The sequence below is a fragment of the Mus pahari genome, chromosome 11, assembly GCF_900095145.1.
Source record: "Mus pahari chromosome 11, PAHARI_EIJ_v1.1, whole genome shotgun sequence".
NCBI lineage: Eukaryota > Metazoa > Chordata > Mammalia > Rodentia > Muridae > Mus > Mus pahari.
In genome coordinates, this window is record NC_034600.1 from 5,427,351 (window position 1) to 5,451,477 (window position 24,127).

General features: G+C 47.1%; 1 protein-coding gene across 1 annotated transcript in view; it reads left to right on the forward strand.

The window, feature by feature from the left end:
* Lpcat1 (lysophosphatidylcholine acyltransferase 1) overlaps nt 1–22,491 on the forward strand; it is a 48,863-nt gene extending 26,372 nt beyond the window's left edge. Inside the window, exons 4-14 of the mRNA XM_021208255.1 lie at nt 2,088–2,200; nt 3,542–3,602; nt 6,569–6,627; nt 8,629–8,663; nt 9,925–9,979; nt 12,102–12,184; nt 16,569–16,694; nt 17,454–17,607; nt 18,168–18,266; nt 21,213–21,354; nt 21,746–22,491. Of these exons, the coding sequence (XP_021063914.1) occupies nt 2,088–2,200; nt 3,542–3,602; nt 6,569–6,627; nt 8,629–8,663; nt 9,925–9,979; nt 12,102–12,184; nt 16,569–16,694; nt 17,454–17,607; nt 18,168–18,266; nt 21,213–21,354; nt 21,746–21,930 (1,112 nt within the window). The 3' untranslated portion in view covers nt 21,931–22,491. The remainder of the gene's footprint in view (nt 1–2,087; nt 2,201–3,541; nt 3,603–6,568; nt 6,628–8,628; nt 8,664–9,924; nt 9,980–12,101; nt 12,185–16,568; nt 16,695–17,453; nt 17,608–18,167; nt 18,267–21,212; nt 21,355–21,745) is intronic.
* The last annotated feature ends 1,636 nt before the right edge of the window (nt 22,492–24,127 follow it).

Genomic DNA, 24,127 nt, shown 5'->3' on the forward strand with positions numbered 1-24,127 from the left:
TCAGATCTTGTTACGGATGGTTGTGAGCCACCATGTGGTTGCTGGGATTTGAACTCCGGACCTTCGGAAGAGCAGTCGGGTGCTCTTACCTACTGAGCCATCTCACCAGCCCCCAAGGCAACTCTTATAAGAACATTTAATTGGGGCTGGCTTACAGGTTCAGAGGTTCAGAGGTTCATTGTCATCAAGGTGGGAGTATGGCAGCATCCAGGCAGGCATGACGCAGGAGAAGCTGAGAGTCCTAAATCTTCATCTGAAGGCTGCTAGCAGAATGGTGGCTTCCAGGGAGCTAGGAGTAGGGTGTTAAAGCCCACACCCACAGAGGCACACCTATTCCAACAAGGCCACATTCACTCCAGCAGGGCCACACCCATTCCGATAGGGCCCCACATTCTAATACTGCCACTCCCTGGGCCAAGCATATGCAAACCGTGACACCCAGGAACCCTCAAAGATACCTTCCTGGGTGCCCAGATGATCACTTTGTCCTGTCCAGTCCTTGGCATCCTTCTTGCCTCTGTGTCTATCATCAGATTCCCTAAAGGACCAGCAGGCAGGCATCTTCCACTGTCTGAGTCCGTTTTCTTGGCATCAGAGACACAGAAAGCTTCTGTACTCAGCCCCATGAAATGAGACCATGTGAACCTAGCGCCTCTGGGAAGATGATGGCGTTGTAAGGCAAAGCAGCCTCACCACATCCGGTCCTTTCTCTTCCCTTTTACTCTCTAGTCATTTTAGCAGCATCAGGGAGTTGGCAGGAAAGGATGAAGCACATGCTAGAATAACAAGACAGCAAAGAGACATGATTGCATCCCTTGTGGGCTTGGCTTTCTAGAAGAGTTGTGGAGATCCAGTGGGACCACAATCGGGATTTCCTTTCCTTTCCTTTTTTAATTTTTTTTTTTTTAATTTCTGCATTTTGTGGAAAACCTCCTAGAAAGAATCACAAAGCATCTTTTCTTTTTTTAAAAAAAAAAAAATATTTATTTATTTATTTATTTATTTAATGTATATGAGTATACTGTCACTGTCTTCAGACACACCAGAAGAGGGCATCAGGTGCCATTACAGATGGTTGTGAGCCACCATGTGGTTGCTGGGAATTGAACTTAGGACCTCTGGAAGAGCAGTCAGTGCTCTTAACTGCTGAGCCATCTCTACAGCCCACAAAGCATCCTTTTCAAGTCTCAGAATGACTTACAAAAAGAACCTACAGCTAAAATGGTCCTGGGAAGTCAGCTGCAGACACAGTGGAGCCCCACTCCATTTGTCTTACCTGAGGGCAGTTCATATTAAAACCTCTTCAGAGTATTTTGAGCAATATCTTATTTCTACATGGTCTTACTTTGACGGTCCCTAACAGTTTGGTCAGTTGAGCACCGTCAGTCATGGCAGAACCTAGACCGGATGTAGAGATACCATGGTGTAGTAATTACTCCCCAGGGCTGTGTGTGATCTCTGGGGTTCTTGTAGCAGAGAAGCAAAAAGAGTTTGTTCTCAACACCCTAGAAGCCAGAAGTCCAAGAGGAGAGTGTTGGCAGACAAGCACATGGTGACAACTGGTAGTCCTTAGTACTCTGTAGCTTGAAGATACATCCTGTCTTTTCAGTCAACCTTCTCTTCCCCTGCCTGTGTTATCTTACAAGGACCTCAGACATTGATTAGGACCACACTAATTAGGGTGATATGCTGAACTTGATTATCTGCAAATATCTTTTCAGTTAGGATCATATTCCCAGGTACAAAGAGATAGGCCTTCATCCCTGACCTTGAGGAATTCAAGTTCAGCAGTACTTGAATCTCCTTGTTCTGCTAATGGATCAACAGCACACAACCTGTGCGTGGGTGGGGTTAGGTTTCCATTATGTGCTCTGTGCTCTAGCTGATAGTCCGGGTACTCATTACTCTTCCAGGGCCCAAGGATTTCGGGAGTTCGCTGGAAGGTTCCTTACCTTCTGTGTATCAACATGTCCCAGGGAACTAGGTGTCTTTGGGATATGCAGCTTACTATGGCCCCTGAGAGGTCTCTGCTCAAATCTGCAGTTGAAAGCTGTGCATGCTGATATCCTGTCTCCCGACTCCTACAGCTCTGATAAGATACATCCGGCCCGTGTTCGTGTCCCGCTCTGACCAGGACTCTCGAAGGAAGACAGTGGAGGAGATCAAGCGACGGGCACAGTCGAATGGAAAGTGGCCTCAGGTAGAACCAGCCTGCTTGCTTTAATAGATGTGGACTTGATGAGGGTGGGAGAGAGAGGAAACCACAAGCCTGCTCTGTCCCTCTCATGCTGAGGTTCACCTTGCTCTGCCTTTAGACAGTGTGTGCACCCAAGAGTGTGCTTGGTGTTGGACACTTTGGGCTTCTGTGTTTGGATTTAAAATGTAAATATATTCATTCTCTTGAGTGTCCACTTCTTGTATCATATGGTGTGGCACCTTACTGATTGCCCTGGGTATAGTCTACTTTTTGAGTTAACTATGAGCCTGGGGAATTCAACACTTCTAGATGCTGAACTGAGCCTCTTGTCCTATTGGCTGACTGCAATAGCTACATCCATAGGCTTGCCTTTGCCCTCGGCCCCTGGAAACCTAAGCTGCCTTGGTATCATAGATGTTCAGTTTATTTTCTTTCCCTTTGAGCCAACAGGTAGAGGCTGGAGGTTTTGCAGGATGTCCTTGTCTGTAGTTGCTCAAAAGCACTGCAGATCTGTCAGATCTGCTAAGTATGCCCACAGTCAGCCTCTGTGGAGGCTTCCGGCTTCTAAGGTGTGGCAGGCACATGCCTACACACATGCATGCATGCATGCATGCACGTGCGCGCGCGCGTGTGCGCGCGCGCGTGTGCGCGCGCACACACACACACACACACACACACACACACACACACACACACACGCCTGCACAGACAAAAGTTGCTCCCTCTTCTCCAAGGAGCTTACCTGTGTTCCCTGTGTCTTTGTGCATGCCCTCGGAGGCCACTTAGCCTCCTCAGTGGATCACCTTCCTTTCAGGACTCAGATATCCCGCTGTATGAGCTGGGCTTTCCACCATGGGGAGTCTTAGTTTGTTCTGTGCTGCCTTGGCTAGTGAGTCAGCCATTGGCGTGTCCATGGGAACAGGAGTTTCTTCACACTAGTTGTTCCCAGTGGCTGCACAGTTCCCTGCTTGTTCCCAGCATCTCTGTGCTGCTGCACAGTTTCCATCTTGTTCCACACCTCCTGGCGTGTCCATTCCTGGCCTCCACTCTCTCCCGTGATGCATGTGTGGCTGCGAACCATGATGCGAATCCTTCTCTGCTGCTTCCTTTGTTAATAGCTCATTTCATTTCGTTCCCCTCGTCCCCAGCCCTGGGGGTGCGGGGCTTCCCAAAGATTCTCACCTCCCAGCCTAAGGGGGGGGGGGGTTCCCAAAGGATCCTCCCCTTTCCAGGAGTCATAGTCTAAAATTATGACAGTAATAGAAGAAGCACATTGGTAGGTGGGCTCTTCTGGGCTCTGGATTTAAGTACGATGGTTTAATGCTATCTTTTTCCTATTTTAAGATAATGATTTTTCCAGAAGGAACATGTACAAATAGGACCTGCCTCATTACCTTCAAACCTGGTATGTAGCTTTTTTGTTGTTGTTGTTGTTGTTGTTGTTGTTATGTTTTTATCTTCCTCAAAAAAGAGGAAACCAATCGTGACTTTTGAAATAATGTCATCTGCCGATAATGGAAATCTCTATCGTTACCTTGTATGACAAGTTCTTAGAAGTCACAGGAAGTCGCAGAGCCTGAGCCGGGAGTTAGAGTGTCTGCAGGACGATGAGGAGGCTGTGAAGGCAGAGGCTATTATGAGTGGTCGTGTTTGCCTGAGCTCAGGTTCTGACCAGTGAGGTCCTGATATGCTGAGATTTTTTTTTTTTGCCCTTTGGGATACAGTGTGCCCTGGGCCCTGGCAGCTCCCACTGACTAGAGGTCTTCCAGCTTGTAGCTCGCACTTCTGGTTTCAGAGCAGCTGGAGAGTAGCACTCCTTCTCCATGCGCATGAACAGTGAACCTGGGGCGCTCTCCAAGCCTAGTGCTAAGATTGAGTCCCAGCATTGACCAGCAGCATACAGAGACCACTCCTGACTACCTGGTTAAAAGTTTTGTATGCCCTGGGCGATGTAATAGGTTTGTCCCTTGATCCTGCTGTAGCTATTACTGCTGTTAAGAGGTGGATAGGTCTCTCCTAAACTCTCTTTGCATGGGGTATGCACACCAGTTCCCACAGACTGACCACAACTGCCAGTATTCTGCTCTGGGCTGCATCACACAACCCTGTTTTGGGTGCTTTCAGAATTCATGATCTTACCTTTCTTTTTAGTACTAGATGGTAAGTTCCAGTCTTTCCCTTCTTCAGGCTATCCTTTTTTTCTGCTCATGTGCACATGGCTGAGTCCTCCCCTCCTTTGACACAAATAGTGGTAGCAACTTTGATGGGCAGAGATAGAGTATAAGAAAGGGGACCCTGACTCTCTCTCCAATGTGTCATGGTTGCTCTTTCTAAAATAGGCTTATCAGCTAAAGCAGCGCGATGTGATCAAGGCCTAGCTGCAGGGGAGTGTCTAGAGCCCTCTCCACTTGGAACCCTCATCCTGGATATGGCCCATTAAGAACCCCAAACCATTTTGTTTGAAACCTCAGTAGTGATACCTAGCCATGTCCCAGGGCTATGGGCAGAGTATAAATGAACTGTGAGGGAATTGGACGTCTCAAGCCATGACAGGTAGCTATGAGGGAACCACCCGTCTTCCATCGTAGTGGGATTTACCTGTCCTTGAAAAGAACACCTGAGGATCGGCACATCACAGATGCAACTGGGCTTTTCCTGTGTGAAGCTGAAGGAATGTAGACACAGAGAGGGCAGCACACATCATGGGGGAGGTGGTATGCCTCAGTTACCCACGAGGACTAACTGTGTGGTTCCCAGCTGTGGTTCACACCATATCTTAGCACTGGACCAGCATCCAGCCTGCTACCATACTCCATGATACCTGTGGAGTCTCTGTGTGGTGTGAACTCCTGTGTTCTGGAGTCTGGGAAGAATCAACTCCTCCTGAGGGTGTCCCTGCTGCTGGCTGCTGCTCAGGAGTCTGATGCCAGTCATCGTACTTGCCTCATGGCCACACATATTCAGATGTACACATTCACCCAAGTTCCAGGATTAGGCATGAGAAGTTTACAATAGTGGCTTTTAAACACTTATCACTTAGTTTGAACCGTGTCACCATGACGCATGTCAAGATGAATGTGGCAGAGAACATTGCCATCACACCAGCAAATCATGGTGGCATTTGTGGTCCATGCTTAGTCTCCTGAAGTGATGAACATGCTCACTAGCATGCATGTCTGAAGATGCTGGGGCTCCATTGACAGGTCTTGGTGATGAAATATGAGCCGAGGTCTACTGACCCCTGCCTGTGTCCATGCGCTTAGGAATGCTTGCTCAGCCATGACCCCAGCCCTACAGGTCCAGGGATGGGACTGAAGGTCAGACATGGGGGTTGTAGGATCTTGTGCGTAAGGCAGAATCTAAACAGCTTGGGTCATCAGCCCTGATATGTTCTGACACTTGTCTCTGGCTTAGAACACCGTGGAAAGGGAGCTGGCCTTAGAGACAGAAACTCTTGACAACCTCACGTGTAGACTTTTCCAGAGGTATTCAGAAATCTTGAACTAAAGGATAGAGGTAGCTGCTGTAGCAACCAGAGAGCTTTCCTCTGGGGCCTTCCCCTCTCAGAATGGGCACACACCACTAATGGACACTGATTTCCATCAGCTCAGAAGAATATACACACACACACACACACACACACACACACACACACACACACACACGTACACACGTATACACATATACAGACACACATGCATAGACTCACATGCACATGCATATGCGCACGCACACACATGCATACACACATTCAACTGCCCATCCTTCAGTGTATGGGTGTCCCTGACACCTTGGTTTTCAGAGGTATGAACCTTCAAACATCCTTATTTAAATGGAATAGAACATTATAGCCAGGCTTGTTAACCCATCAGTATATACACAGTAGAAATAACTGTCAGGGCAGTCCTGAGCATTCTCAAGAGATATTTCTCCAGTATTCAGGCAAAGGTTGGTCACACATGGGGACAGGGCTAGGCTAGACTGTCCTACCCCAGGCAAGACCAGCTGTTCCTCATTCTCCGTGGTGACTTACTGCAAATCCAGGCCATGGGCAGTGAGAAGAAACTAAGATGGACAGCTCAGATCTATGGAGAAGAGAGTGTGACGGTTCTGAGCTCTGAGGTATCGACACACTGGAGCCCCTCACTTCCCACCTGTGTGTTCATTTGGTAATGAGACACTAGCAACTCTCTTCCTGAACAGGGAAAAGAGGTACAGGAAATAGTCCAGGAATCCAGAAAATATCTCCACTGACAAGGTAAGCTGGCACAGAAAAGCTCAATTCATTAAGCCTGCAACAGTGCCACAGCTAGGTTCTACCTTCCATGCTTCCTGTTGCCAGCATTGAGACCCCTACACTTTCCTTGTCAGGTGCGTTCATTCCTGGAGTTCCTGTCCAACCCGTGGTGCTACGCTACCCAAACAAATTGGTAAGTCATGTTCTGGGACATGTGTTGAGGGGAGTTCAGGAGGAATGGGAGCTGGGTAGGTGTCTTGGTTGTGCCTGGATTGCCGTGTCCCTGTGTCCTTTGTTCATACACAGTAGTTGAGAGAACAGATGGCACCATCACGTAGCCTCAGCCCAGAAAGGGAGAGGCAGGCTCCTCAGGTGGAGTCCCGAGCGTAAGCTATCTCTGTGGTGTATTTATGACGCTTCTAGAGTAGTCTCGGTCTTAGCACACAAAGTTCCACTTTGTACAGGCCCTGAAGCAAAAAAAGCCTGGCTCACATTCTGACTTTTTTAAAATCCAGGGCTGCTTACGTTCTAGAAGACTGAAGAAGGAGTTGGGTGACTGTAGAGGTCATGTGACTTTATTGTACTTACTCTGCTCCAATTAGAAGTCTCACTGACTTGTTTTATAGTAAGATGGGTCCAGAGCTCCTCGATGACCTGGAAGGATCCCAGCCCATAGGAGAGAGGACTCCAGATGAAGGAGGACTCAGTGAACGTTCTGCTGGGTTTTGCCACCAGGCCTTTCTCTAAGTGCCCTTAATCCTTCCCTATCCCCTAGGGAGAGGTGTCAGAGCCAGCCCTTTTCACAGATACCAGCTGCAGCTTCCCTTCTGATGTGACTCTTGGAGCAGGCTTTCTTGGGACTTGATGGCTTGCACAGTTAGAAGTGGCCAGTCTATGAATATGAGTCCCCCAGGGCCCTGAGGTACTGTACACATGTGGCATTTCTTAGTGGAGTAAGCTTTTGGTGAAAATAATGAAGAGGAGGTACTCACCACAGTGAGCTTTCCCTGTCTGCCAGTTAAGACACCATGACAGCAGAGGACAGCATGGAAGATAATCTTTCAGCTCACAATCTAATGTAGATACCTCATGGACACAGGGTCCAGCCTGCCTATCTGGGAGCCAGGCCTACCTGTCTAGGCATGGGATCCCCTGAGACAAATGGATAAGCAGTGGGGGCCATCTGGACCGTTAGTTACTAACACTAACAGTTACTAACACTAACAGACTGGACGAGTCTACCGGGTATTGCTGAACCACAGAAGAGTCCATTTCCTGTTAGTTTCCTGAGGAAGGTCCTGCCCTCTGCAGAGAGTCTGAACACCCAGGAATGGAGCATCCTGCCAGCCTATGTGGGAGTGAAGTTTCCATTCTGAGTTGATTCGTCAGCCTGGGGTGAGGGGCTGGGGCATAGTCTTCACTGGTCTCCTAGAGCCTTGGAAGCTTGGTTATCAGAGAAACAGGAAGTTTGCCTATACTTACGTTTTAAAGGTCTCTGAGCCTCCTCGGCCATTCAGCTGCAGGATGTACCCCTACTGCCAGGGTTCTGAGCATAGACCCTGCCTAGGGAGCCACATCATGGTAGGAAAAATAGGTTGAGGATGGCAAAGAAAGAAGCCATGGGAGGTGTCCAGTAACTATTGCCCAGTTCCTGTGAAAATGTTTGGTGCAGCTGCTAAGGGTAGTTTCTCAAATCCGTCTGGACACACATAAAGTGAGGCAGCCAAGTCTCAGGTGGCAGGGGCCCCCTTTGAAGTCCAGGGTTAACCTGGAAAGAGCACGTCTGTGGTTGTGTTTGGACACTTGGGGTTTGGATACTGCCTTGGAATGAGGTAGCAATGAGATCACATGACCAGGCCTAGGCAAACCTTGCCTGAGGTGCCTATGGGGCATCTTAGAGGGGGCAGGTGACATAGCACAGTTGGGAATTACCAGTCACTGGAACACCTTTGGAGAGAGAGGTAATAGTTACCAAGCCTACTCAAGCTAGTGTTAGAATTGGCAGCCTCAGAGAAGTGATGAGAAAGATGGACATTTAAGATGTTGAGTTGGTTGAGCCCTGGAATCCAGGGCTCAAGCTTCCTTGCTCTGCCTGTATCAATGTGGGAGGACAATAACTCCATCTCTGGGCTGCACGAGGTTGGCCCTCACATATCCGACTCTACATTTAACCCTTATTCTTTCTCACTCCTAGGACACCATCACATGGACGTGGCAAGGACCTGGAGCGTAAGTCGGACACCGTGTCATCCTGTCTGTCCTCTCATTCTGTGGATACACAGGCCGCTGGTGACTCCCTGTGCCCTCGTTACTTTTGCAAATGTGAAAACTACTCTTGACAGCAATTAGGGTCGGCCCATTGTGAAAAAGTTAAGTGTTCCCGTGTGGCTATGTAACACTCCTGGATTTTGGGGACATAAGTTCCTCGACGCCAGCACCCACGGGAAGGTAACTGAGCCCTCCCCTTACCCTCCTAGTACATCTGGTACTGTCTACCTGGCAGTGCCTGGTATTTCCAGATGGTAGCTTTTGTGCAGGCAGTAAGATTCAGGTGGTGCTAGGTGAGGGTGATCCTCTAGAGTTGGTGTCCCTGTCCTACAAGCACACACACCGGGAATCCGTTGTGCTGTGATTATCAACCTGATGGAATAAGAGAAACAACAGCAGCCAAACTCGGGGTAGAAGGATGTCCATAATACTGGAGCTGCCATTCGTGTGTAGGGAGAAGGGGCCATCCAGGGACAAGACAGCCTCAAGGCCTTCAAGGAGGAAGTAAAGTCAGATACAAGGTAGCTCCTAGGCCCTCCAAGGTATTTGGAGTATAGTGCTAGCTAGGGCAGTGCCACTCTAGTGATGTTAGACCACCACTTCTGATGCAGGAAGTCAGGTTGAAAGGAGTACTTGAAACTGGGCTATAGTATCTCTTCCTGGACTCAGGCTGACATGGTGGGGCAGAAAAAGATTGGATCAAAATTAGGGGCAGACTGACTTCAGGGGGGAGAGAAAAGAATGTGGCCCCAAGGATGGGAACTCCAGGTAATTCTGTAATTCCATTCAGACAAAAAAGTAGTGGCAACAACACTCAAGATCCAGGACCCTGGAAAGTCAGGCAAATGGGTCATGGCATGACTTAAAGCCTGGAACTCTGTTTGCCTAGAGTAGGTAGCTGGTCATCCTGGAGACAAGGCTGTCAAAGTAGAAGGACGAGGGGAGTATATACCTCTCTAGAATAACCAAAGGACCAAAGCAAATATTTAACCAGAAAACCGAAGATCCCTGGTTAATAAAATCATCTTTGCTCAGTCTTTTTATTTTTTTATTTTTTATTTTTTTTGACCTTTCAACTTTAGAAGACTCCCCATTCCTCCCAGGTTCACTGCTCAGCAGCACCTCCTAGAGGCTCTGGGCAGAATCTGGAATCATTCAGCTATAAGAAAAAGGAGCCTTACTTTTTAACCGTGTTGTAAATTTATTCAATGCTGTTTTTAAGGTTGAAAATCCTGTGGCTCACTCTGTGCCAGTTTCAAAACCAAGTGGAAATTGAAGTGAGTGACATAGTGTTATGAAGTATGGGTAGTGGGTGGGGTGGAGGTGGTATCTGGCTAGGGGCAGTTCTCTCATGGGTTTTGGGACACTGGGTTCCATTGGGGCCTGAAATCCTGCAGCTTTTGAACATTATTAGACTTGGAGCTGTGTGAATACAGTGTCCAATGTTACGTTGGGATATGAATGGATACAGTGTGCTGCACTGGAGTCTGTTACAACAGGGTTAAACACTCCTAACCCCCATTGTGTGAATACAGTGTCATACAATGTTACACTGGGGTCTATAGTATAGTGTTACAACAGTGTTAACCCAGAGCTGTATGGATACAGTGTCACATAATGTTGCACTGAGACTCTTATTGACACAGTGTCATACTGTTGCACTGAGACTCTTATGGTGTCATACAGTGTAACACTGTAATTGGCCTGATACTTTGTTAAAATGCTACTAAACCAAGAGCTGTGTCAATTGTTACAAAGTATCTAATCTATACAGACTGTTACACAGCAGTACTTGAGTATCTTTTCATTTGTCTTGGTCCTAGAAGAACTTTAAAATCATCTTTCTTTAGTGGCTTTGTGCCCTTTGTGTAGCTTAAATACATTTGGATGGGATATACATCTTTTTTGCCAGCAAGACAGTGGTAGCACATGCCTTTAACCTTAGTAATCAGGAGGCAGAGAGACAGGCTGATCTCTGAATTCCAGGATAGCCAAGGCTACAAAAAGAAACCCTGTCTTTTTTTTTTTTTTTTTTTTAAACTAATTAAAAAGAGAAATCTTTTCTTTTTGCTTTCAGCGCTAATACCAGTATAGCTAGATTTGAATAACTAAATTCATTCTGCTTAACTGTAAGTCATGGAATATAACCTGCCTTCCCAGCTCTCAGCTCCTGGCAGGTTCCTAAGTACTGAACTCACCTTCTTGGCTAAGTTCAGTTCAAGCATATGTGTGGCCTATAGAATTTTCTCTAAGTAGAAGGATTGGTGTTTTTGATTTTGGGGTTTGTTATTTGTTTTTCTTAAAAAAAAAAAAAAAAAAAAAAGAGATTTCTTCTGATGGGCCTACATCTAACCTCAGAGATGAGTCTTATGTATTCCTGTATTGAGACAAACAGTCTGCTCACTTCCCATAAGTACTACAGAGCAATACAAAGTGGACAGATGAGCTAATATGACTTCTACTAAGAGCCCAGCCTAGAGCGTGCTAGCCTGCTGCTGTGGATCTTTCCGTGACTCTTCTCTCAGCTGTCAGGAGAGAACAGAATCAGAAGGAACATGGTCTTTTACTGGCTGGGACTCCTATGGTTTTGAGCAGAACTGTTTCAGACCTGGTCTCATCTTCAGATAAGAGAGACTGAGAATGGCCCTGTAATAATCTTTACAAATCATTCTCCACATTGATGCTATATGGTACCAATGTTAATGAGAAGACCATTGTAATTTTAGGAATTCCTAAAATGTAACTGTAAACACATTACACAGTGTGTGCTAGGTTTTCAGGATGTTCCTATTATTCTTAATATCTTCATTTAAGAACAGGAATCAGAAATAGTCTTTTGCCTTTTCGTGCATGGTAAAGTTGGCACCAACATTAGCCACTAGATCATTTTAAGTGCTGTATTTATAGGATGTTTTATCACAGAGATATTGTAGATTTCAGGTGTAGAAACTGCAGTACTGCAGAACTGCATTCTCTATAATCCCCAACATAAAACTGTCATGGAGAGATAGAGATATGCATATCATTAGGAGTTGAACATTGTGCCCTGGGCCAGTAAGTACTCCTGGTTAGCAGTGCTGGGCTATAAAGTTTGCAGGTGTGTGTGTGTGTGTGTGTGTGTGTGTGTGTGTGTGTGTGTGATAGATTGTGTATGTATGTGCATATGTCTGTATGTGTGTACACATACATGCACATGGGTGTTGTGTGCATGTGGGTCTAGATATGTGTATGTGTAATGTGGACATTGTAGGTATGAGCATGTAAATATGTATAGGCATGGGTGGACTATTCCAGAGGAAGGGTTCTGCTAGTCTTAATGTCACACAGGTACCATTATGGTGGCTCTGGTGGGATGAGTGTCATGTCTTAGCAGAGATAACACTGTCCTTCTGTCCTCAGTTTCTGCCTGTGTACTGTCCTTCTGAGGAGGAGAAGAGGAATCCTGCCCTGTATGCCAGCAATGTGAGGCGTGTCATGGCCAAGTGAGTGAGCAGCTGACAGCAGTGCTGGGGAAATGGGTTTGTACAAGAGTGAACAGGCAGGTTCTGCATATGCTACCAGTATTGTGTGCTTGCCCTTGAGTTTGTGTCTCCTACTTTTATCTGATGATGTTTTAGACTTGTTTAACATTTCAAACTCGAACTTGCCATAGTAATCTGTGACCCTGGTGTGTTTTGGGGTCATGCACTGACCTGGGCAGATGTCAGTCTCAGGTCACAGCCTCCTTGAGGCTTCGCTGTCTGGGGATTGTTTGCTGGCACTCTCATGCCTCCTGCTGGGTAGAATTGTAGTATCTGTATATTTAAGCCCCTAGGGTGTACTGTGCTGCCATCTGCCTCTGGTGCACAGTATTGTTTTCTCTTTCTGGAGTCTGGACAACAATGATACAAGTGCCCTTTTTCTTTGACTTCTACCTTCTGAGGCCTATCTCTCATCATATTAAAACAAGGTCCCTAATATTCCTCATACACACCAGGCAGAATTTGAAGCCCCAGGGGGCCAGCCTTATTGCTTCTCCTTGAAGAGGCTATGTATAGTGGAGCTTAACTCTACCTCTACCAGTAGCAGCCTCTGGAACCTTTGAGGTTCCTCCACCTGGCAGTGGGGATGGAGGCAGGGAGGGCAGTCCCACCCTCCGTTTCTGACTACAGACCTAGAGAGAATATTCTGGGAGCACATCTGACATGACCCCAGCTCAGATATGTAATCACTGTTTAGAGCTGGTTCTTGCCTACTTCCCCCTTGTCCCACTTGAATGGTATATGCCCAGAGAAGGAATGGGTTACTCCAGTCTCCACCCTGAAGTTCACTTACCCTTCACCACAGACAACTCTGAGCACTTGCTAACTAAGGGAACACTCAAGCCAGGCCAAGGTCCCTGCATCCCTGTCTTCCCCTCTGACTTGATCTGCTTTGAGGGTAGAAGAAAGAAATTGGATCTTTTAGAACTCAGCAAGTGATTGCCATTGTACTTATTACCAGATTATAACACCTGCCTAAGTCAGATTTGGAGGGATTTTAAGGAGTTAGTGCAGAGAACACGATGTTCTTAAAGTAACATCCAATCCACCTTGAACTTGACTGTTGTGTGTCCTGTCCCATGCCCATCCCTGCCCCATGCTTCAGCCCCTTCTTTGGGCTGTCTGCAGCCCACATCCCTAACCGCAGGTTATCATGTGCTTTCTGGTTGCTTGCTTATACAGCTTTGCTGGGCAGCATCAGACTTATCAGAAGCACTTTTCTGTTTTTTGGTTTTCTTTCTTTTTTTTAAAGAGAAAGAAAATAAAAGTTGGGTAGGTATGGAGATGGGGGGATCTGGGAGCGGTTGGGAAGGGGAAAACATGATCAGAATATATTGTATGGAATTATTTTCAATAAAATAATAATTTTGAGATTATAATATACTTTTTATCGCTTCCCCCTCGCTTTCCTCCCTTCAGACTCTCCCATGTGCCCATTCACCCTTTTCTCTTTCAAGCTCATAGCTTTTTGGGGGTGGAGGTTGTTTTATTCAAGGCAGGGTTTCTTTGTGTCGCCTTGGCTATCCTGGAATTCACACTGTAGATCATGCTGGCCTTAAGTTCAGTAATCTGCTGCCCTGCCTCCTGGCAGCCTCTTTTTCTCTAATCGGTGTGTGTGTGTGTGTGTTGCTAAATACATAAATGCAGCCTGTCTTTATAATGTTACCTGTATGTATGTTTTCAGAGCTGACGGTTTGGTGTTGGATAAGTAATCAGTGTGTGCTCATTCCTGAGAGTTTTATTTCTCCCACTCTCAGGATTCTTTAGTTGCCAGTGGTTCCCGAGCTTTCCCCGTCTATGCTAGCACGTCTGTTGGTGCCATCCTTCTTCAGGTCATGTTTAGGCAGCCATGTTGGTAAGATTTCACTGGTATAGCATCTCTGATATTTCTAGGAGCCACAACCTTACAGGAAACCTCCTGTTCCGCTGGCTTTGACAGTCTTTCTGCCCACTATTCCATGACTCTTGAGCAGTAGGTGCAGGAGTATCAGTTGACGCTGGGTTCTACAACTCTTTGTTTTGGTCGGTTGTGGTTTTCTGTGGTAGTCTCTGTGGCGAAGGGAAGTTTCCTTGATGAGGGGTGAGAACTACACTTATCTATGGATATGAGGGCAAATATTTAGAACATAATTAGGGATTGTGCTGTAAGTTTAGTGATGTGGCAGTTACAGGCTATCCTTCAAGATCCATGACTTAAGTAGCCCTTGGTAGTTTGATGGTTTCCCTCTTACTGAACAGATGTTAAATCCAATTAGCGTTCGGTTACTGCCAAGGTATGTGTGCCACTACCCTTATGGTTACAGTGCCATCAAGTCAGAGTTGTAGTTCTTGCATCCGATAGCTGAGCAGCATTGGTGGGCACTTCCCTCCTTTGGAAGCTTGTAAGATACTGTATTCTGGTAACGTGAAAGTTGATCTTCAGGAAGGAGGCTTTAAGGTCATATCCAGCATGGAGGTCTCTGGGCCCTGTGTGGAAAGTGCCTGGTGTCTTCAGTAATAGGGATTTTCCTTCCACCTCTGAGGATCACCGAAGGCAATATCAGCAGCCTATAATGTTTTGAGAGTGTCTTGGACAACCCTGGCCAATAACTCAAAAGAAAGCAAAACCCATTCTTCTTAAGGAGATTCCCAGGGGAGTTTCAATGGGCTTTCCTTCATAATGCATGTAGTGAGCTTTTCTCCATAAATGTGTTTAATATGGGGTAGGAGGTATTTTTTTTTTCCTTGAAATCTGACATAGCCTTTTAGACAGTTCAATTTTTTTTTTTTTTGGTTTTTCGAGACAGGGTTTCTCTGTGTAGTCCTGGCTGTTCTGGAACTCATTCTGTAGACCAGGCTGTCCTGGAACTCATAAATCCTCCTGCCTCTGCCTCCCAAGTGCTGGGATTAAAGGTGTGCACCACCACGCCTGGCTCCAGACAGTACAATTCTTAGGACAAGACCTTGGCCTGTTGGAGAGGCCCTGTGGGATAATAAAATAGTTCCTCCGGACCCATTGCTGTACTGATGGCATACAGGGCACACACACCTTGCCATTTTTCAGACCACAGACACTCATGGTGTTCGTGGGATGGGTAGCAGGAACAAGCAGACACAGGTCTGGGCGGCCTGAGTATTGAGAAAGGGAAGTTTGAGATGGCCGTCAAGCACACATGTTCAGTGCGAATTGTGGACTGTAGCCGTAGGACTGTTTGCCTGAGCATTCTGTATAGCCATCCCTAAGGACTCAGCACTCAGCACTACTTCCCCTGGGGACTCAGCACTGCCACTCTGGGCTTCAGTCAAGGCTTTTGCTGGCCATAACCTACTTCCTCTCTTCCAGAGTTCATGTAAAAGTCTCATCCTGGCTGGCTCTGGGGAACATTCCAGTGGAAGGGGTGTCAGTTCCTGTTTGGGCCTTTTTTTTTTTTTTTTTTTGTGGTTCCCTCACCCATTCCCTCCAAGTTTCCATTGACAGACCATGGGAGGGACCAGCTTCCTGGATAGAACAGTGGCATTTCCTGCTTGTCTGTGTCCACCTCAGTGACATAGTGGCAAAGCTGCTCATACCCTTGGACCCAGAGGAGTAAGGCTGAGATCCAAGCCCCATGCTAGGCAAGGTCTTCCATTCCAGCTCCCCACAGGTTCCTTGATACCCATGGGAAAGCACACCATGTTACCACAGCCCTGAGCCTGTGCCGGATGCCAGCCCTCGCCTCTGGTGGGCTCACAGCACATGATGAACCTGAGGACCAGAGTCCAGAGGGTTTTCCTGCTAATCTGAGTGTCTAGTGTGTGCTTCTGTGATGGTTTTACAGACGTCCCATTGGTTGTCTGAGCAGTGCCAGCCTGTGGGCTCACTGCATGTAGGACATAGAATTCTCTTGTTCTCAGGAGCCCTGTGCAGGGCACGATCTTAGGAAGTGACAGTGACTCTCATTTTGCTTGTCTGTGTTCATAGGAATTTCTCTTCTCAGTATATAACTGAAAATAATGCTTTATATGGCTAAAATATTAGCACTAATGTGACCTCAGCAAAGGCCTTGTCTACACATGGGTAAAACAGCTCCAGGTTCCAGGAGGGAATATGATGGTAATCAGCTGCTTCCCCTAAGGGAAGACCCTGTTAATCTGGTACTAGGATGGATGTCCAATAGTCAAGTAGTCAATGCCTCTGGTGTCCCCTGGGCTTTTCCTCTTGGCACGAGCCTCTCTGTCAGAGTGAGTCCCCTCCCCCCCCCCCAGCCCCAGACCATCAGGAGCTGTCCACCATGGTGGCATTCTGACACTTAATTCATTGTAGCTATTGTGGTTACTGTTACTGCTGGGTGAAGAGATGGGGTTGATGAAAGGATCTCTCTTGCAGGGCCCTGGGTGTCTCGGTAACTGACTACACATTTGAGGACTGCCAGCTGGCTCTGGCAGAAGGACAACTTCGATTGCCTGCTGACACCTGCCTGCTAGAGTTTGCCAGGCTTGTGAGGGGCCTCGGGTGAGTTGCCTGTAGCTCTCGAGCGTTCATTAGAACTGCTGAGGTTGCAGAAGATCTCTCAGGGAATTCTTTCTCTGTTTATGTTGGGTTTCAAGTGTCATCAGCAGGCCACATAGAAGGACCTTAAAAACCTTCTTGTTGGATACCACCTGTATGTATGGGTGTTGCCTCTGTACCCCAGCCTAGGAATATACCCAGGGGCCAGAAAGTTAGACATGGAGTCAGAAGCCTAGCATCTTGTAAAGTAAGAATGTGCCAGGCTCAGAAACTAACTTTGTATTTGTTAAGAAACTTTTAAAATATTTTTGATGAGTCTCCAGACCTTAAAATAAGTCTCCTGTCTTAGTTTCTATGCTGTGATTTTTTTTTTAGATTTATTCATTCATTCATTCATTCATTCATTCATTCATTCATTCATTTAATGTATATGAGTACACAGTAGCTGTACAGATAGTTGAGAGCCATGTGGTTGCTGGGAATTGAACTCAGGACCTCTTCTCGCTCCGACTCTACCAACTCCAGGTCTCCCTTGCTCTGGCCCAAAGATTTATTATTATATGTAAGTACACTGTAGCTGTCTTCAGACACACCAGAAGAGGGCATCAGATCTCGTTACAGATGGTTGTGAGACACTGTGTGGTGGCAGGGAATTGAACTCAGGACCTTCAGAAGAGTAGTCGGTGCTCTTAACCGCTGAGCCATCTCCCCAACCGTACGCTGTGATTTTATCAACAAACCTCTCCCTCATTTTTTATTTAGACTAAAACCAGAAAATCTTGAAAAAGATCTAGACAAATATTCAGAAAGTGCAAGGATGAAGAGAGGAGAAAAGATCAGGCTTCCAGAGTTTGCAGCCTACTTGGAAGTTCCTGTCTCAGATACACTGGAAGACATGTTCTCGCTTTTTGACGAGGTGAGTTCACTGGGGAGCTCAGGGCAAAACCTCTGGCTTATGAATGTGTAAGCCATTCTCAGTGGATTGGATCCCACACCACAGAGATGCTGGCCAGCCAGTTCTCCAAGTGCAGGCTTTGCTTTGCTTTCTGGCAAAGCTTTTTTTTTTTTTTTTTTTTTTAAGATTTATTTATTATTATATCTTAAGTACACTGTAGCTGTCTTCAGACACACACCAGAAGAGGGTGTCAGATCTCTTTACGGACGGTTGTGAGCCACCGTGTATACGAATACACGGTAGCTGTACTGATGAATGTGAACCATCATGTGGTTGCTGGGATTTAAACTCGGGAGAGCAGTCAGTGCTCTTAACGCTGAGCCATCTCTCCAGCCCTGGCAAAGCTTCATGTTCAAGAATTAAATGGGGTTCAAACCAGTATGTCTGGGAATTGTCTTCCAAGTACAGGTTTTTATATATGAAGATATTACCAAGTCAGCCTGGGATGAACCACTTAGCTAGAGCTCCCCTGGGACCTGCAAGCAACCAAGCCGTCATCTGAATGTGGGTCTCTCTTGCAGAGTGGTGGTGGTGAGATTGACCTTCGTGAATATGTGGTCGCCTTGTCTGTGGTGTGCAGGCCATCCCAGACCTTAGCCACCATCCAGCTGGCATTCAAGGCAAGTGGATTCCTTGAGTGGGACTTATGTTTCTGTTAGTTATGCTTATTATCACTGTGACGCACACTTGGCAGAAGCATCTTAGAGGAGGGAAGGTTTATGGGGATGTGGTTTGAGGAGGTGACCGCCATGGTGGGTAAGTCATAAAGGGTAGGCTGTAAAGTGGCTGTTTGTGTCACATTAGAGGTTAGAAAGCACGAGATGAATGCCAGTGTTCAGCTGGCTTCTTGCTTTTCCCGCTTTTATTCATCTGGAACCCCAACCTATGGAGTGGCATTATGCCATTCAAAGCGTATCTCCCTCGTCGGTTAAACCTCTCTGGAAACACCATTACAAACATGCCCAGAAGTGTTTCTTACCTGCATTTCCAAACTTCAAAATACCCCTCCCCCTTTAAAAGTTCCAAAGGCCTAAGAACTGTGTGATGGTTTGAATATGCTAGGCCCAGGGGCGGCACTATCAGAAGATGGGGCCCTGTTGGAGTAGGTGTGTCAGTGTGGGTCTGGGCTTTAAGACCCTCACCTAGCTGCCTGGAAGCCAGAATTCTGCTAGCAGCCTTCAGATGAGGACGTAGAACTCTGAGTTCCTCCTGCACCACACCTGCCTGGATGCTGCCATGCTCCTGCCATGATGTTAATGGACTGAACCTCTGAACCTGTAAGCCAGCCCCAATTAAATGTGGTCCTTATGAGAGTTGCCTTGGTCATGGTGTTGGTTCACAGCAGTAATACCCTAACTAAGACAAACTGTTAGCAGTTTTCTATATCAATTACCTTTGTCAGTTTTGTAACCAAATACCTAACAAGAAGCCACTTGAATGTCTTATGTAGAAATGGCTCAACATAAGAGCACTTGCTGCTCTTACACAGGACCTGAGTTCAGTTCCCAGCACCCATGTCAGATGGCTCACACCCATACACCATGATTCCCTCTTTTGGCCTCTCTGGGTACCCGCTTGTTCATGGTGCACATCCATACATACATACAGTCACATACACATAAATCTTAAGCCACTTAAGGAAGGAAGGATTTGTTTTGGATTATAATTTAAGGGATTACTGTCCAACATGTCAGAGAAAGCGGGGCCACGGGAGCGTGAGGCAGTCACAGCCAGAAAACAGAGCTAGAGGGATGCTGGTACTCTGCTAACCACAGCTCATGGGATGGCACGACCACATCCAGGGTGGGTATTTCCTTCTTAGTCAGGATTATCTGAGAGCACCCTCATAGATACGCTGAGAGGTATTAGGAGCCTCTGGTCTCTCACGGCCTTCAAAAGCTCCTTTGCTCTCTTCTTACCTGCTGTACCCCTCCACAGTACTCCTAGGATGTACCCCCAGTTGCGAGGGTCACTTATGTGGGTCACTCCAGGAGAATACTGTGGTGTCAATACTTGCTGGCTGGTTGGGAAAGCCTGACCCTCCTGCATCTACACTGTGTGCTGCTCTATGGCTCAGTCCCACTTGGGATGACTTAAAGTCATCAAGTAGAATCTGTTGTAGTGGTGGAGTGTAACGGCGTCAAGCAGCATTCGGGTTTGTCGGCAACACAAACAGCAGAACATGGTCCAAGGCTCTCACAGCTGCCTGGAAGAGCAAGTGCAGCAGGCAGCTGAGCATCCTGGTGGTCATGCTGGGGCCGTATCCCCACTGTGACAGGATAGTGGACATCTACAGATGGCCACGCCCCACTGCACCTCACTCCCTAGGCCAGCTGTCACCCCTCCGACTTCCACATTACCATACCTGCAACTATCCTTGTCTGCTACCCCCAGGTCATAATCGTTCTGGGAACTTTAGACAGGAATGACAGTAACAAGGTATTGGTGGAGTGTTCTATAACAAGGCTGGGTGTTCAGCACTTCCTGGAAAGATATATCTCTCCACCATCTTAAGAGCTTAGGCAAACCAATGAAAGATTCCAGCAAATCTAGCTTATTACGTTCCCTGTGCAACATTGCAGTACTGTGTAATGGGGTATGGACCTTCATGCCACAGTTAGGGCCAAATGTCAAGATGTAAAACAGCTTTGTGAGCCAGGTGTGGTGGCGCACACCTTTAATCCCAGCACTCAGGAGGCAGAGGCAGGCGGATTTCTGAGTTCGAGGCCAGCCTGGTCTACAGAGTGAGTTCCAGGACAGCCAGGGCTATACAGAGAAACCCTATCTCAAAAAAAANNAAAAAAAAAAAAAAAACAGAAAAAAAAACCCCAAAAACCAAAAAAACAGCTTTGTGACTGTGAATAGGACCCAGAGACCGGTACTCCTAGGTACTCCTGGAGGTGAAATCTAATGTATGTTCATGCCCCTTTGGGGTCTCTTGTTAGTATCACCCCTATAGAAACATTTCACATAGGGACTTTGGAGACGCCTAGTAGCATGGGAAAATGGGGGGAAAAAAACCTCACAGAGCAGTATGTATGTCTTCTGTAGCCCCTGTTGTTCATTTTTTTCATACGGTGAAGATTTCTGATTAGAAATGCAGACTTAGTCCTTGCCTTCTTCAGAACCACAGCCTCACAACCCCATGCTTTGTGAGCTTAATCACTAAATGATTCTGCAGTTTATCCATTGACCACTAGGTGGCACCAGAAGCACACCGTTCTGGTTTCCCAGTTCTTGTTGCAAGAGCCCTGCAGCTCCAGGTTTGCTCTGGCACACTGAGCCCTTCCAGCTCAAGCTGAGTCTCTGTTCAGTCTTCCCTCTACTTGTTGCTTTGCTCCCACAGTTCTAACATGTTTGTGCAATGTCCATAAGGGACCTGCAGAGGTCAGTAGAGGCAGAGGCACAACTCTGCCTAGGACCTTAACATCTACTTGTAGGCACCACTTGCTCAAGGGTGCCAGCTGTTTGATCAAGGTGGGGTCAGGAGCACTGGGGAAAATGTACCAGGCCTGCCCAACACCAGAAGGAGTGTCCCCAGTGTAACTCCTCACTGTCCCTTGCAGATGTACGGATCTCCTGAGGATGGCAGCATAGATGAAACCAACCTGTCCTGCATCCTCAAGACCGCACTGGGCGTGTCAGAATTAACAGTGACTGACTTGTTCCAGGCTATTGACCAAGAGGACAAGGGAAGAATCACATTTGGTAAGTGAAGCAGAGGTAGGATGTTCTGGGTACTCCAGCCTAGGAGGCCAGAGGACATGAATGGAGCCCCTGCCCCATCTGCACACACCAAGCTACCCTCTCCCCTCACATAGCACTGGATCCCCTGAAGAAGCTGCAGGGACTTCTGACCTGGGTACCCTGTGGGGAGGACACCCACCCCAGCTCCATTGACGCTGCTCTCCCGAAGGCTTCATTTCAGCACCAGAACCCTGGTACCCTATACTTGGGCCCTGGCCTGAGGAATGTCTGGTCACTGCACCAGCATTGGGGGTGAAAACTTTTCCTGAAGTATTCGCCTTTCTAGCGGGGGTCTCTGACCTGGTAATGAGGCTCTCTCAGGTCCCAATAATCAGCTTCCTTATCTTTGCAGATGACTTCCGTGGGTTTGCGGAAATGTACCCCGACTATGCAGAGGACTACTTGTACCCTGATCAGACACATTTTGACAGCTGTGCACAGACACCCCCAGCACCAACTCCCAATGGCTTCTGCATTGACTTCAGCCCTGAGAACTCAGACTTTGGGAGAATGAATTCTTGTAAGAAAGCGGACTAGAATGGAAGATTCTGGAGGGATGAGGCCCCTCCCCCATCACCACCTGCCTCCAGTGGCCTGGAGCCTGATTGTGTGTTTCGACTTCTACCTTTCCCTGTCTCTCTATGTCTGCAGGCCTGAGGTCCAAAAGACTTGTGATGTTATTTGTTTTCTGTAAAGTCTGTCTCAGTGCCCAGCTGGGCATTTGCAGGGAAGCTGTGTGTGTGTCCCATCTGCCCATTGCAGGCAGGCAGGCGGGTGGGTGCTCGGGGCCTCCCTGTGGGGCAGGACTCCACAGGCTGAGTGGGCACAGGTATGGCTGTGTGCTCACCTAGAATATGCTGGTCTTGAGTTTGTGTCTGTCTTTCCCCTCTTTGTGCAGTGTGCACAATGCAGGACCTCTGTGCGCACACTGCACATACCCTCCCTGGAACAGTCAGTCACCTTGTCCTAATTTAGTGCCTCTGCCGTCTCTGGCTCACGTGACGGGGCATCATCGGATTCTAAGTGTTTCTGTGTTCATGACTCTTTTATAAACCTCACTTAAGTACTTTGAAAACATTCAACCTTTTTTTAAAAAAAGAAAATTGGTTTTCTACTTCATTTTTCACCTTAACGTAAGGATATTTATTTCCAGGCTTGCTTTTGATAGACTCTGAGACATCCTGGTGGCCACAGCTTAAGGGGCTTCTCTGCCCTCCTCCCATTTAAGTCATGGGACATTTAGTCACAAAGACTGGCCCGGGATCCTTTTCTGCTTTCCTTAAGCCTTCTTGAATCTCCATCTTTTTATAAACATTGCCAGTTTGGTATTTCAGTTTCAATGAGACAAAGTTCTACTTCATGTAACTAGAAAAGCATTGAATGTGGGTAAAGAATCTGCCAGAGGGAAAGAACTGGAAAGTGTCACCTTATCTTTGTGCTGATTTTAGCCCTCTGAGCAGACATACTGAGATGGCCAGGAGGTCCTGCCCAAAGCCCATCACCCTCTCTTTGCACTGGTTACCATGGTGACTTAGGAAAAGAGCCACCGTCTGAGTGTAGGTGGCTTTACCCTATGGGGGTGACAGCTGCAGGGGACAGGCCACAGAGTTTGCTGTGCCCTTCGTGAAATCAGGAAGGAACAGGGTCCAGGCTGCCACCTTCGGCATTACCTGGTTTCCTCTTTTTTTATGACAAGACTTATCCGTAAAGCACAGTGACTGTAGGTTTAGTTTGTTTCCTAAGCTTTGGAATCTTGTTTTTTACTCCTAGATTTTTTTTCTCATTTGGGGCATTGCTATAGGAAATGAACACCAGGCCAGTAAATGCAGGAATAGTTGTTTTCTGAGTTTCTCAGAGAGAGTGTTAGTATGTGCTTTCCCCAAGAGAAATCATGTAAACAAAACCTGTCAACCTCAGTCACACAGCGCCACACTGCCGTGGGATGGGCAGGGAGATTGATTTCTGAGCTCTTAGCTGGTTAGGTATGAATGAAATGTGAACACAGCCTTTGTAGCTAACGGGTTGGTTTTATAACTGTAGAGTACAAATTTTCAGAAGAGAAAAGCCACTAAAAGGCCAATGAAGGAGACTGATGAATTAAGATGTCCCGAGGCTTAGGCTCCGCCCTGCCATCTGCAAGTGATGGATTCCTGAGGAACTGCCACTGGTCATGTTGAAGGAATCCTGAGCAGACCTGGGACGGATGTTCATCCTCCTGATGATTCTCTCTCTAGTAACCTCAGTCCGCGCATCAGAACTGTGAATGTACATAACGGGCAGGGGAAGGGGCAGTGCCCGCCCTGCCTGCAGGCTCCTTTGGGGTGCGGACTTCAGGTTTTCAGTGGAATAAACATGATACAACAAAGTTTTACAGGCTCGAGTGTGTTTTGTTAATAAAAGCTTCACTTAGTAGAAAGTTTGCTGTCACTCTTGGGACATGCATCCGGTCAGCTGGTTCTGTAGTTTTCCTGTGTGATGCGTACGTAACTCTCAAGCACATTCGTTAGCAGATCCATCCTTTGAAATCTGTATAAGAGATAAGAAGTAAAACAACAGCCTCCAAAGGTGCGAGGAGGACTGAGGAGAAAGCCCAGTAGGTAAATGCTTGCTGCAGAAGCCTGCAGACCTGAATCAGTCACCAGAACCAACCATAAAAATGCAGTTAGGTGAGTGAGCTGTAACCCGGTGCCAAGGAGACAGCAAGGGATCCCTGGGGCTCACTGGCAGCCAGCCT